This window comes from Mycetomoellerius zeteki, unplaced genomic scaffold, assembly GCF_001594055.1.
Source record: "Mycetomoellerius zeteki isolate Tzet28-1 unplaced genomic scaffold, Tzet1.0 scaffold164, whole genome shotgun sequence".
Lineage (NCBI taxonomy): Eukaryota > Metazoa > Arthropoda > Insecta > Hymenoptera > Formicidae > Mycetomoellerius > Mycetomoellerius zeteki.
Genome location: NW_017256594.1, coordinates 1,935,851 through 1,952,196, shown reverse-complemented (window position 1 = coordinate 1,952,196; position 16,346 = coordinate 1,935,851). Strand labels below are relative to the sequence as shown.

At 31.8% G+C, this 16,346-nt stretch overlaps 1 protein-coding gene across 1 annotated transcript; it reads right to left on the bottom strand.

The window, feature by feature from the left end:
• Nucleotides 1–1,449: 1,449 nt before the first annotated feature.
• Nucleotides 1,450–14,077, bottom strand: LOC108721189 (tubulin polyglutamylase TTLL7-like). The gene is given in 23 exon segments (XM_018445596.1): nt 1,450–1,575; nt 1,690–1,882; nt 2,147–2,192; nt 2,415–2,768; nt 3,033–3,164; nt 3,562–3,757; nt 4,152–4,333; nt 4,413–4,638; nt 4,698–4,826; nt 5,259–5,359; nt 5,613–5,769; nt 6,996–7,286; nt 7,351–7,435; nt 7,967–8,253; nt 9,564–9,676; nt 9,812–9,913; nt 10,707–10,824; nt 11,144–11,211; nt 11,505–11,694; nt 11,696–11,728; nt 11,922–12,134; nt 12,404–12,620; nt 13,937–14,077. Coding segments are annotated over 22 exon segments (3,432 nt in total). The 5' UTR covers nt 12,589–12,620; nt 13,937–14,077; the 3' UTR covers nt 1,450–1,544.
• Between the last annotated feature and the right edge of the window lie 2,269 nt (nt 14,078–16,346).

Genomic DNA, 16,346 nt, shown 5'->3' with positions numbered 1-16,346 from the left:
TTTTAAGCAGTATAATATAGGATATCATAAATATCTATTGACTTTATGTACATAAGCCTTTCTATATCTAAGATTTTAATATGGTGGGAATCAAGTGAGAGAGACGCGCAAATATTTGTCGCAGTCGCACAGTGGTTTTATGTAAATAATATATATCACGTTAAAAAAAAAAGGATTCATCGATCGTAATATGTTGGATGTATTTCGCACTAATTCTTGTTCTTACAATGACGTAATATAACGCAGTTTACAGTCGAGGGTGCCGACGTTAAATCGCCTACATACGTAGATTCTGCGAAGTGTTGCTATCATTTGATGCCGTTACGTTTTATAGTCGAAGAAAAAAGAATTGTAATTTAGGAAGTCCGGCCGTGATTTAGAAATTTAAGAGAGAGCAACGTACAACTCTTGTCGTTGCCAATTCGGCACATTACTTTACAACAGATACCACACACACACACACACACACACACACACACACACACACACACACACACACACACACACACACACACACACACACACTGGAAACACATACATATACCTCTTACACAGTATTATTTTGTAAAAAAATTGTGGATTATTGTTATTTCGATTTTGAACTTTGAAAGAACTTTGATTCTTATTATTTAGTCGTAGCACTCTTGAAACGCGTCCATGACAGGCTCGGTTTACCGATTGCGACACGAAAAATGATAAGACTAATAGATGAAAAGAAAAAGGAGGAGAAAAAAAGGACTGAAGAGACGAGATGATGAGACGCTGCGACAAAACAACGTGGACGCAATATCATAAATGGAGCAAAACTCAGCACGCGACAAATTGTTCATAGATTATTTTTTATCATGTGAATACAGAATATATATCAGCAATAAAAATTGTTATACATATTATAGACTGGCGTCTGCGTATGTGTGTATGATCATTTTACATACGCACCGGCGCGTACCTAATTCCCACTCTTATGCGACGTGTACATGTTCACTTATATATCTATTGTACATATTTATATGGCACTTTAAATAACAAGTCGATACATTGTTGATTTTTATATTACTGTTCTCTACCTTAAAATAGAATCCGCTCACACACCGAGACGTGTCCCACAGTTCATTGCATTTCCAGATGTTGGATAAGGCTTGTTGTATTTCTTCTTGACATGAGTTTTCGTCGGTATTTGAATTTATTTAATAAAGTATTTTTAACGCGGTTGAGCAATTTACTTAATAAAGTATTTTTAACACAGCTGGAACAATTGCTTTATAGGAATATGTGTAATATATTTAATGTGAAATTGTATTTCTCAATATTACGAATCTTATTGTTATTAATCTTCATTTATGCTCAATATTAGGAACGTTAATAGCATAATATTGCAAAATCTTCATAATGTCTATTTAAATTTTCTTGGTCAATTTTATATTAATCTTTTATATATCCTTTTGCTTTTGTATTTTTTATATCTTTCGGAAAAATAATTCCTTTTATCATATTAAGTAGCATATTTCTTTGCTTTTTAACTCTGGATAGAGAAGATGACCCGTTCATCCTCGGTGCTGAGTGGTAACATCAACTCTAAATAATTTTGTTGTATAATAAATAATTATATTTCAATACAATTATAGTTTAAGCATATAATTGTAAGAACGAACGCAGATTATGAGAGATAAAAACGTGACTACAGCTTACTTAGATTTCGCCGAATGGGAGGATTCTCTTCTCTCGAGAGTGTGCAGCCGGACAGTATTCGACAATGTTCTAGCAACGTGTGCTTTTGTTACTCGTCCGATATGATTATTAGAATTCATTTCTTCCATCCACAGGCTTTGTGGTATTTTCGGACGAACGTAAACGAGTGCCTCGTTGCATGTTATCCACAAGCCTGAAAGGGATAATGATTTTAAACGCATATCTATATAACTAGCCCTGCAAATGCAAAGTTACATGTAACGTATCTGTTGTAATTAACTGTTGTTTCTCACTCAACAATATAACTAATATAACATATGTTCCATTATTATACTGTTATATTGTTGAGTGAGAAAATAATTAACAGGTTAAATAATTAACGTTACATGTAACTTTGTGTTTGCTGGGAGGCGATAATTTCTAAAATGTGCTTATAATAATTATGATCGATGCTTACTTCTGTTTGAATTGTTAAACTGACGCTGATTATTCATCGATTTGTGCTAAAAAAGAAAATTATATATATCTCTTTCATGCATTTATCGAATACTTAATTAATATATTATATCTCTTTTGCGTTAAATATAAAAAGTGAAAGAAGAGATCTATTTCTGTCGCTTTGAATGTAAATAGCATAAAAACTTGTCGAGTAAAATTTGATTTATATATCTGGATTTGATTTTCTAAGACGAGCAATGTCTCGATTGATAGAAATATATACTTACTTCATTCACTCTCAGGAAACATTGCGGACATTGGTTCGTGGTCGCTTTTGTGGCATCTAGATGGCCGTTTTGACGATGATGGGATTTGTGCGAGGAAGAGCATGTGCTGCGGTTCGTGTTTGCGTGTAATCCCAGCCTGCTGTACAAACCGTACTTTCTCTCGTCAGCGGGTCGTAACATGCCGTTTCTCTTCATCGCCACGTATATCTGCTCGAGCAAGCCGTAGCTCTTGATGAGAAAATCCCTCTGCGCCAAGGCTGTTATTCGTTCCTTCTCTTCAGACTCCGATATGATTTCAGGCTCGAAAGAGTACAGGGCATTGGTAGGAGATCCCTCTGCATCCTGCTTATTGATCTGCGAAAAAAGCGACGATGATAATGTGCTTGCTTTTTCCCGGAGATAAAGGAAGAAGTCCCATCTCATTTAACATTCCATTTATAACTTCTGTCGAGCTTTCGTACTTTTCCTAATAAGAGATAATTATTCTCTTCTAATTTTCATTCATAGCTATTTTCACGAAGAAGTATATTTTATATATATATATATATATAAAATGAAGAATTTCTCTGTATAAATGACAATTTAATTAAATAGAATAGAACTGTTTTGTATACTAACGTTTTTTCTTATCACGCCTGCGGATTTATTTTTCTCTTGAAATTTCTTTGGTGCGTTTGAACTTTCAGGGCCTAATTTTTGCTCGCTCCATTTTCCGACTGTTCGTTTGCGTTCTTCCTCTTTTGCTTTCAGCTGAAATAAGACAAATTTATTTATGGAAAGTAATCGATTCAAAGATAAGAATTAGCAGTAATTTATTAAGATATTAAAAAATAATTATAAAAAACATCGATTTAATAATAATTTATTAAAGCTAAACCTGTGTGTTAATGCAGTTCATTTTATTGGTCGAACAACGAGCAGTTTTATTAATAACAATATGCTCGCTATATTTTAAAAAGCTTTATATTATTTCGATAAAAATCTCTGACAAAAAGCTTCATGTTATATACAAAGTATCTCATTTCGCTTCACATATGAATCATATTGGCAATAATTTTAACGTAACATTAATAAATATGAAAAATTGTTTTGAAGATTCATCTGCCAAAGTTGAGGATACTAAAATGTGAATTGATAAAAAATTTACCTCGTTCTCTTCTCTCTCTATTCTCGATGCTTCTTCGCGCGCTCTTGATGCCACTGTATCTTGAAAAACAGAAAGAGCATTCTGTGCGAAGAAAGACTGATATTTATCCTCGTCAAAGCATGGATAAATTCTTCGGAAATTGCCCATATGGTCGTCCTCCCACTGAAATTGCCTCTGCACGTAATTGCTCTCGTTTCTATTGGATTTCATCGAAGCCGAATCGTTAATTTGAGTGCGTATTGTTTGGATTTATTAACAGACTTTTATTGCAATATATTTTTTGTTATAATATATAATAAAACTCTGCGAATTTTTTAAATTCTATGTTCTATGAATTATATTTTATAAAATGAGAAACTCTCAACAGATATTTTAACATACTAATTAAAAATTCGGATTTAATTTTTATATCATATGTATGGATTGGAAAAAAAGTCTATAATTGAATGCCACTTTTTACTAATAAGTTTTACAAAGTTTTGCAATTAATCGAAATTAATTAAATATAATAAAAAACTACGAGATTGGTGCAATGAAAAGATCAATTATCTATACAAATTGTATTATGTTGTTTGAAATATTCCACTTGCCTAAGATCCTTTCCGTTTAAGCCTTGAAGAAGTCGCTCTTTGATTCGTTTCCTGTCTTCCTCTATTATTTTCTTCTTATCGTATTGTTGTAAATTTAATATATCGAAGGTGTCCATCAGCAATCCTTCCTTTACCTCTCTATCTATCTGTGCATCTGTGTGAAAGCTTGGCGAGTGATTTACCTGATAGATTTACTAATTGTAGAGAGAATATTTAATAATATTCCTTTTAGATATCTTAATCTCTCTGTGAAAAGCTTACTTCAAGAAGGTAAGGCTTGAGTTTCCAGTCGAGCAAAATGTCGAATCCTAATAGCTCGAAACACGCGCAAGTCATATTGTGCATCGAGAAGCACGCGTGATAATTATGTTTCAATACGGGATATGCAGCGATTATGGTTTTAATTATAATTTCGTCGATTTTACTCCATAATTCATCTACATCGACATTTTTCGTTTTAAACCACTTATTCAATGTTGATATTTTTCTGTAAGAAATAATTTGCTGTACTGGTATTTTATCGCCAATTCTACAGCCAATACAAACCTTTTGCTGCCAATTTCGTCATCGATTATGTACATTCGGCTATGCTTGTTAATGGAGTAATTTGTCAAATGCATAAACATATTAGAAATATTGTATCCGATCGGTTCCTTGTATTTGCTAGTTGCAAATCTAAAAATGCAATGTGTTTTGCACTTCCCAATAAATCGAAAAAATAAATGTACGTGTGTGTGTGTGTGTGTGTGTGTGTGTAAATTTGAAAAGTATAAAGAAATAACTATTTATATTAAAAAAAATATTTTAAAAGAATTATATCTCATGTCATCACGATTTATTTTCTTACACGCAAAAAAATATTTTGCTGCTCCAACTAGAATTATAACTGTATTTTGTATCTGATAGAGAATTATGTATCATATGCATAGAATTTATAGCACAAATCTAAATTCTATCTCTGTCTATATGATTAGATGCAATACATATCCAATATCGCAGTACTTGCTAGAAATTTATCTATTCCAGCTATTTTTTAAACTTAGATAATTTTCGCTGTAACTGATCACTTTTTTGAGTGTAAGTATTCTTTTTATATTTATGTCTTACCTCACGAGTCCTTCGTTATACACATAGATTCTGAGAGGATCACATGACGTGATTAGTGTGTAAATACGTAGATCAAATTTGTATCCGTCTATTAAGAAGGGCTAAGGATATAATAAGAAAAAGAACTACATTATACTTGTTTTATGCTGTAATCGTGAAGTTTTTGGTTATAATTGAGCATAATATTAGTTAGAAAGAAATCTGAACGAATTTTAAAGAATCTCAAGAGAATATAAAGAAAAGAGAAATGTATAAAAAAATGTATCTTATTTATAAAAAAGAGTAAAGTCGGTAAACTTTCAATGATTTCTTTCGTGCTATTAAATCGTGATATTAAAAATTAATATTTCCTACCCTTGCGATGTATACTTGACAGATCAAACGTTCGCTTAGTTTGACGTCCTTTAAATGTTTTGTTAAATAAATACCACGACCTTGGCAGCCAGCATCCGGTTTAACGATGAAGGTTTTCGATCTCCGCGTCTTAGCGTAAGTCGTCGCATCACCGAGACTGGAAATCAAAATCCAGAGTTTTCTGCTTATACGCTTTTTGACTTCGGGAAATATTGATTATTTTTTATCGCCGTAATAGCAAACCTTTGGAATTTACGATCGGGAACCCGATCGTTCAGTGAAACAAAACAGAATGACTTACGCATACGAGAACCTCGCGCTTGTAAAATAGATAAGGGCTTTCAATCGATAGACCGCATTTTTTATTTTGATACATGAAACGATTCGTAAAATTGTCATATGATATTTTATCTCATGGCCTATGATTATTATTATTATTAAAAAATATGATTGTGTGAGTATGTGTTTTATGCCAAGGTATGAAATGTCAATTAGACTCAAAACAAAAGATGTGTACAAATAGACCATAAAATTATTAAGCAAATAGTATTTTATTCGCGAAGGATGAATATTTATAGAAAATAATATTTTATACGCTTAATGTAGCAGATAACACTGAGATCAGAATTGTATGGTTTGTGTTTTATGGTTATTCAATTTTGATGCACTGAATTTAAATGTGAAACAAAAAATTAATTTTTGTCGATTAAGACAAACGATGAATATTATTAACAATAAAATAGCATTCTAATAAAATTTTATTAGAACTATAAATAAAAGAAGGGCTACGAGCCAATTATAATGTAAAATATTTAATAATTTAAAAATCGTAAATACAAACGTTTCGACACCGATCGGGTCATTTTCAATGTAAAACAACAAAACATTATTACATAAATTATCGGAAATTTTCGGTCACATTATAATGTCCAGTATGCGGTCCGTATTTAAAATATCTTAAAGGTGATCTCATCTCACTTTTCACAATTCTTAAATTGTCTTAATGATGTAAGTTAGACGCCGAGAAAAAAAAGCAATTAACAAAGTTATGTTTAATAAAAAGTAAGCCATAATACTGTTGGATATATCCTCGACGATGTACAGCGACGTTATGATATTTTCATCTTTAAGATATTTTAAATACGGACCGCATACTGGACATTATAATGTGACCGAAAATTTCCGATAATTTATGTAATAATGTTTTGTTGTTTTACATTGAAAATGACCCGATCGGTGTCGAAACGTTTGTATGTACGATTTTTAAATTATTAAATATTTTACATTATAATTGGCTCGTAGTCCTTCTTTTATTTATTGATTTATTAGAACTGTATTATTTGCTAAATGAACAGTTTTAATCATTAAAATGTGTTGTCTTACTCCGCGGGAAAGCACCAAGTTTTCGGGAAAAATTTGTAGTCCTTCGGGAACAGCTTCTGCATGCGATTGAGATTACGAGCGAGTAGATCCTTTCTACATATCTCTGTCATCCCAGGGAAATGATTGATCCTCTGGAACCTCTTCATGTCTTTAACACGCTCTATGCTGATGCTCAGGTCGGTCCAATAAAGATCCCAACTACTATCCTCCGTAACTTCTCTCATCCCGAATCGCACAGCCACGCGTCTAACCACGTCGTACTTGCAATTCACCGTGCAAATTGTTAAAAATCTGTTTCGTTAAATCATAAAGTCAATTTTGGCTCCCAAACGAAATGTATAGTTTTTTGTAGTACCTCCGCTTTTTCTTATTCCTGGTCTTTGACGTTTCTTGCACATCCTTCTTGTGCCGCTTTGAATCATTTCCTTCGCACAATGCATCTATTCGGAAAGTTTTATTAATGAATTATAAAAAAAATACTAGGACAAAAAAGCATGGAAAATTGAAAGCGTTTTTAAAGAATAATAGAAAGAGAATATTTTTATAAAGTTACACGGAAGGAACAAATTTACTGAAGTATTTAAAAATTAAATTAGGTGTAAATTTAAAAATAATTTTGTTAGACCATCAAAATAATTACGCAGAAACTCAAGCATGATGAGCAGTGCTGCAAAAAGTTATTCACATTCTAGCAACCAGTTCGTCCGAACATTCTACATAATTATTTTGTAGTCCAATAAAATTATTTTCATATCTAGCTAAATTTTTAGATATTTCATCAAAATTGTCCTTTCTGTTTAAATAAAGAAATGAGTTTCCCAGCAATCAGATCGCTGAAACAGCTAAAGTTTTTGCAGATCTTCTTACATAGTTTTTCTCTTTGTAAATTCCTCGTTATATCTACCTCGTGTGAATTTGTTATTAAATGTGATTTTGAATTTGTCTTCTCAATTTGTCGGATCTACGAATACCTGTGTTATTGCCTTTATCTGCGGTGATCTTCCAGTGATGCTGCTCGAAATCATACTTGGCGACACCTATTCTGTCGTTTGCAAGCGATAAGTTCGAGAAATTGTTAGGACCAATATATTTCTGATTTTGAAATGATGATTTGCAGGATTGCTTCTTGTCGGACTCGCTGATGCTTTGACTGTTTGTTAAGCTCTCGTTTCTGGAATTACCGTTTTTAAAATCGCGCGATGTCACCGGATGCTTATCGCTGTATTCGACGACGATCATGACCACTGCTGCTTTCCATTATTCGATTATTTCAATCGTGCTGTCAATCAATTCACGTCAAACTCAAACCGAACTTTATCCCTCTCGCATTCGCATTTGCCGCGTAGACGCGATAATCATGTTAATCGATATGGATCAAACCCATGGATCAAATCCCAGGAAGTCGATTGTATATCTTGAAATAAGGTGAAAATTAGAAAAGTGAGCAAATTTACTAGAATATTTATTTCATTGGTCAGCATCTAGTGAATTTGCTCACTTTTGTAATTTTCATTTTGTTTCATACACAATCGATACCCAAATTAACAAATTCAATCATAAATAAATTCTTTTTAATATAATTTTTTAAAAACTAGTCACTGTCTGTCATCTTCAAAATTTCTAGCTTTAGCTTTTTATAATTAATCTGAAGAACCGTTTATAAAAAACTCAGCAATGTGCTTAAATTTATATTTAAATATTGAATTTTCTTAAGAAAGTTTTTTATTCATCATAAATTATCATTATAATATATGATTATTGCTAAATATTAAAAATATAGCGATATGTTTCTCTGTATAAAGAGAGAGAGAGAGAATATATAAAATTTTTTTTAGAATGAAATTGATTCAAATTTGTCAAACGTATCAAATTTATATAAAATCTATTTTTTATATTAATGAACATACCTGCCGATTTTCTTGTTTAATTTTGACGACAAAAAACGTCAAATGCTGTCGCGAATATATGGAAAGCTGTATGGCCGATATAAATCGTATTGCGACTGAAGAGACACGCGTCACCGACGTCTAGCTTTACGCGACTACTGCGGCATGGTCGACATGTAAGGTATCTTAGTAGTTTGGTGCTTTAATTACAGCCTGACGACCATATTTAGAAATTGTATGTACAGTTACGGAAGTGATCTGCACGACACGAAACTTTAAATAGGTTGGTGCGCCCCGCGCAGAGCGAACCTTCGCGCGTTTACGTTCGCTTTCTTGACGTTTAATTATGTTTCTCGACTTTATGCCATTGTTATGCGAAACAAGTAGGTCTAAAGTAAGAATTACGAATATCGATCAAGTGTCAAATAGCGAGCATTGCAGATTGAGAAAAACGAAAGTTCTTAACGGTAACACCCGTTCCTCTCGCTGGAGAAACAATTTGGATTTAATTTAAATCTGAAATTAAAAGGAGATAACTAAAAAAATGAGATATTTTTAACGACACAATTCTTCGGATGATATAAAAAGAAAGGGTTAAAAGGTCGAGTAAGGTTAAACGCCCCGCAACGCTGCAGGTAAAAATGTATGAAGGATAAAAAGTTTATTCTGTCCCTGAAGTTACAGTTTGGAGTTTAATTCAGGCACTTTCAAGTTTTTTATCATCTCCACGACATCCATGGCGCACCCCCAGCACAGCGTCACGCCACTTCCACCGTGGCCGTAATTGTGTATCACCTAAAATATAAAGCACGAAACAAGCATTATAAGAAGCGATCGTAAAGTTTAGCGACGCTCGAATGATGGTGTGTTAAAGTTCAATATTGCTCTCGGCATATAGTTATAACAGTATATTATTTTATGGCAATTTACCTTGAACTCTTTTCCCATGGACGAGCTGAGGCTCTCGCACTCCAGACGAACTCGCGGTCGTCCTGGTCGAAGGCCCACCCACGCGCGTATTATTTCACTCCCCTGCGACAGAAATTATAAGCGTAAATTATTTTGAGAAATTACTGGCCTTTTATTAAACCTCCACCAACCAAGTTAGACTTTGAAAGTACAGATATTTTGATCGTAAATTCTGATAAATAAATTTAAATATGTACCCCAGGTAACATTTATGTTGTATAAGACATCTAAAAGACATTTTTAACTCATTAAGGACCGCTGGTCGATTTTTCGACCAAAAAAACTAGGTCAACTTTGGAATGCGAAATTTTTGGCAAGTAGACTTCTTAAGGACTTAGTAGCTTGTCATTAAAAGGATTTTAAATTTTGAGAAAAAAATTTGTCTTGGTCCTTAAACATCTTTTAGAAATAAGACATCTAAAAGACGTTTTTTAGATATCTTATGCAACATGCATTACCTGGAATAAAAAATAACCGACTTCTATGATAGTAAAAACTCGTTGTTAAAGCTTTCAATATACAAGAATTCTTTCTCAAATTTTCATATTATACAGTCTGCTTTTATTAATCCTTCACTGACCAAGTTGGATTTTGAAGGCACAGATATTTTAACTGTGAATATATACTGTTTTGATAGATGAATTTAAATCTGTAAAAAATAAGTAAAATACAATCCGACTTCTACGATAGTAAAACCTCATTATTAAATCTTTCAGTACACAAGAGCTTTGTCAGATTTTTATACAGTCTGGAACAATACGAAAATTTGCACTGAAGTTTAAAGATTCAGATTGTTAACAGATGCAAAATTCCACATGACTAACAGAGAACTTAAATTTATGGGTATCTTAGGGACCTTTAGAGACGGCATTATGCGGCAACATCCATCATAAATGTGTTTCGAATCCTTCTCTCGTACAGAACGATCGAAATCGCCTTCTTGATGAGTACCGCCTATTACGACGCTGTGGATGCTGTGGAGAAATATTATACACTGTTAAATCTATAGTGTCAAATTTAACTTAACGTTAGTCGCCACTGCTCCTACTCAACCATATCGTTATTTTATACTGAAACAATGATTATATTTGACACTACAGTGTCAATTTGATACTATATAGTGTCAAATTGACACGATATAGAGTTAAATTTAACTATCGTTTTGATAAAAAATAATGATATATTTTTAGTAGGAGCGGCGACTCACATTAGGTTAAATTTGACACTATAGATTTAACAGTATAGAGGAATAAATGTCACTGTCAATAAATATGCATTATTAATATTGTATACTTAGGGATGATGTAATTGCAGGCATCATCGTCCACCAAAAAAATATGCATTGCCCAAGGTGCTTTTACCTTAAATAAACGTCCCTAAATCAGTTAGCTTTAGATTAAACTCAGCAAAGATAATACTTTAAAGAAGGTATATCAGACACATATTGACAGAAGAAGACATATTAAAGGAAGAAGAGACAGAGTGTGCGACTTCCATTTATGGAAAAGATCGGCGCTTAAACGACAACTTTAAAATATTTACATTCGCACATATTGAATATATAAATGAATCACTACTATTGTAACTTTTTAATAATAACTTGAATCTGCTTGAAAACAAGGAGATATGCAATGTAAATTGGAGAATCAATTACCCTGTACACCTGACCTCTAATAGGCATCATTGTTTCATCCGCGACGAGTTCTCGTGCACCGAGCCCGCTGCAGTTTATTATTAGATCATATCCTTCTTCTGCTAATTGGTACAACATTTTAATGTTTCTTCTTTCCATTTTTCCGCCCAAAGCAATAAACTTTTCCATGAGCCACGGCAGGAATAGAACTTTCAGCAGTATAAGTTATAAATTGTATACCTTGTCTGAAATTTTTAACGTCAAATCTCTATAAACGCACGAAAGAGGTAATAATAACGAGCGGTAATTAAAATAAGAATAAGGCGATTCGTTCAGATTTTGTGTATGTAATAATCTTTAATTTATTTTAATTTTATTTTATTTTAATTTGATTATTGAATTTTATAATAATTTTAAGTTATAACGCAGAAAACGTACTTGTAATTAGACTTGTGTTCTTCATTTAAGCGTTGTAATCTTTCGTTACTTAATTTTTGAAAGCCATAAACAAATTTTACCCATATTGGTTCAACATCACCTTTATAATCGCTAGTAACATAAGTTACAGGCAGCAGAGAAACACCCGTTTTCGATGACAACCCAGCTTTCCACAATTGCTCGAACCACTGATATGTGTTGCCAGCCCATCGACTAACAAAATACCATACAATTAATTATTGTAACTCAATATAATTATTGTAATTAAGTATCGTAATTTATTATTGAAAAAATATTATATTTATTAGAAATATTAGATGGTTCAGAGCTATATAGGTCTGTATTCCATATTTGCGATAAATGAAAGTGTAAAAGTATTCAACATGAAAAATAAGTGTCTATATTTTTCCTCGAAAAATCTTTGAACTTCATAACGTGCAATTTCACTTTTATTGTCTGCAAATATAATTGGGTATATTTACGTTATGTCCTCGACAGGTGTGTCACCGAGGAGAAAAGGAGTCCATAAACCAGCACTTCCATCGCCAGTGGTGTCAGGTGAGAATGCATCGGCGAAGATCTTCACATCATAATTTGGGAAAGCGCTTTTTACCGCAAACGCACTTGTTACTCCTATTACACCAGCGCCTACGACGGCCACACGCATTTTCTTCGCAAATTTCAACGGATATCGCTTCTCTATTGAGATTAATACAGGTGTAAGTTCGGTGATACGGATTGCAATGTGTGTTGCCATACAGATATATTTATTTATGATAACAAAGATTATAACTGCTTACGCAAGTCGAGGCTATCGCATTTATACAGGGTGTCTGATAAAAACTCTCGCATAGCGACAGAATGGACTAAACTGAGTCGAAAAGTCCTCTACCATTTTGCAATTTTCGCAATAGTTAACAAGATATTAATTACTAAAAATCGCTGAATATATTGGTTTTTTTTAATAATTTTTTTTACTTAAATACTATTATATAGTACTTAAGTACTATCAACTTTACAGAAAAACATGAGATAAAAATTGTTTATTTTCTTCTCATAAAGTTCTGAGAATTTTTCCCGAATTTTTTTAATACCATATTTTCTTATTGGTAAAAATAGTTGCCAATAAGAAAATGCAGTACTAAAAAGTTGATAAAAAATTCTGAAAAAATTCTTAAAACTCTATGAGAAGAAAATAAACAATTTTTGTCTCTTGTTGTTTTTCTGTAAAATTGATAGTATCTGAGTAAAAAATTATTGAAGATCAATATTCGGCAATTTTTAGTAATTAATATTTTGAGTTGAAACGTTTATTATTGTATTATTATACACACTAGAATAAAGAAAAATCTGTGCATCCGAACAACTGGCGTTGGCTCTGATATATATATTTTATTGATAGATTCATTCGAGCCTTATTTTATGTATTTGTTTAATTAATATCTTGTTAACTATTGCGAAAATTGCAAAATAACAGAGGACTTTTCGACTCAGTTTAGTCCATTCTGCCGCTATGCGAATTTTATGCGTTAATTATCAGACACTCTATATAACGTTGATACATTAAAGTTTATTATAATAATTTAGTTTAAGCTTCGCAAATTTTAAATAAACAGGAAATAGCAGATTCTACAGTTTTATCAATTTAATGCTAAACTAATCATTAATATATTGTAATATAAATTACGGAAAGTTACAAGACATAAAAGAAGAATTATTTATCTTTAAACGCAATCACATATACATAGCAGTTTTTGTAAGAGTTTTACATTTTGGAAAAGTAATTACTCAATTGTGTGTTCGATATATATTATATTGTAATTATTATAGCTAAATATTTAGTTAATTTAGTATAACGTTCTAATTGCACTATCAATAATTAATACTTTCACATATTTAATAATTAATAATTAATAATTAATAAAATTTTCGTTAAGCTATTATTAAATATGTTCGGTTCTTTTTGTTCAGATTTATGATCGTATCTAAAAAAAGGCATCGAAAATTGAACTTACCAAAAGTTTGAAATGATTTCTTCTGTATTGCGTGATCACACGAGAAACGCGACTAGTTCGTGACATGAAGAAAAACGTTACCGCGAGAGCGAAATAATTGCAGATTCGCTTTCAGCGAATTCCTCGCGCAAAATACCGCGCTATCGATATACACTGACAATATATAGAAATAAATACAATAAGGTCGCAAAGATGGATAACCTCGGTGAATCAGGAGATTTCTTTGACGATGCAAATAATACGAGTACATTATATGGACTATGTGTACATTCTTCGACGGACGTATTTCTGTTTATTGACACTTAACGAACGAAATGCTTTCTCTTCGTAATCGCAGTCGTTTAATCAGAAGTTTGCAAATACAATACAATTCCAGAGTATTTTTTTCGGCCTCATAAATGGCGGGAAAACTATAATCGTTTACATCTAACTATATATTAATATTTAAAGAATATTTTGTGATTTTTTTCATTTTGTCGCCGTACAACTTATAGGCGATATTCTTGAACTTTCACCATGAGGATTGGTATGCAAATTCACGACACCGCATATTCCTAGCATAATACCTTTCATAATAACACGGTTGAGTTATGCTAGAATATGGGAATCGCAAAAATCAAACGCAAAGAGTTGTTTCTTTTAGTTCGATCAGCAGATGATCCCGTCACACCGTACTGTTGATAAACGGAGCATAATACTTTTAATGATATTTTTACAAAGTCCTTACACTCTGTTTACCGATGGCACAGCGCGCACATTTCGCGGAAAGAATGATGCCGTGTATCACTGCAAAGCGATGAATTATGTCGTTGAGTTACATATTTATTATATATTTAATTCAAAACCTAAAGATTTAATTTAATCGCGATTTTATTTGTAAAGATCTTTTCATCGGAAATGTTTGCTTTATAAATCGCCAATTCAATAAGCGTGATTATAATATTTGGGCAAATGTGACGCAGTATTTTTATGATATATTTGATAACTATTATTTTTAATTCCAAAAAATACGTTATTTAAGAATAATTAATTTTATTTAATAATTCTAAATGAAATAAAACCTTTATTTTTTATTTTATTATGAGTTTTATTGTTATTTATTGTTATAATCTTTTGAGAAATATTTAAGTATCACATTTGCTCTAATATTGCTTAATTAATTTATATGCTACATGTATATATATTATGTATATAAAATAAAAACAAAAAATTATTTTTCCGATACTTTCTGACAAATCAAAATCACTTTCGTTGATTTAACTCTCTGATCACGTTTTATGCATGATTTTCGCGTGATTACAAAAATTCTGATTGCTCGATCGCACAAAAAATATCACTCGATTTTTTCATCTTTTAACACAAAGAAGCTTCAGTTCGACATTTCACAGCTCGATCTCAGCACTGACTCGAAGGCGACGAGGTATCGCCATATCTCACACACAAAACGACTGGCCGAAGTGCCTGATGACACTCCACGATATGGAGTATTTATTTACACCGTATGCAAGTGCCCTAGACATAATATGGCCCGGAAATACGATAAAGGGTGTAGATGACAGCGATGCCAGGACTCGAGGAGTAAGCCATTCTCCTCGATGTATTAATATTCGAAAAATTATTTTAGTATTATTGCAAACATTTTTTTAATTTTCATTTGATTGATTGGCGCTTGTTTAATTTTTATTTCTACAAGTTTAAAATATACAAAATTAATAAAAAACCATATTAATTTCATTTTATATAATAAATTTTTTTAATGCTTATTTCATTTGTTTGATATTGTTTTGTTAGATTTCAGAATATTATATGAAATACCTTTCTTAGGCCCATTTTTACAATCTATGGTTACCTAAAGATTAAAGATAACCAAGAAATTGAATGAATTTCATTGATGAATCTGTTAGAAACCTTTAATTTTTAGATAACCATATATTGTGAAAATGAGCCTAAGAAAGGCATTTCATGTAATATTTTAAATCTAACAAAACAATATCAAGCAAATGAAATAAGCATTAAAAAATTTATTATATAAAATGCAATTAATATGGTTTTTTATTAATTTTGTATATTTTAAGCTTGTAGAAATAAAAATTAAAGCCGCACCAATCAATCAAACGAAAATAAAATAAACGTTTGCAATAATACAGAATGGTGTTAACAGGAAATAATACTAAAATAATTTTTATTGTGAAATCGGACCTTAATGTCTATGAAGCACAAAAATGTTATAGAAAAATAGCGAATTCGATTCAGAGATTGTATATTTCTTTTTTTATATACGCATTATAAAGAATAAATATAATATAAATATAATAATCGGTCATTACCTGTATGAGGATCACCTGATATTCAACCCTAGCTATGTGATAATGACAGTTCGGTCGGTGCTGTTACTGGAGCGAGATTCGTG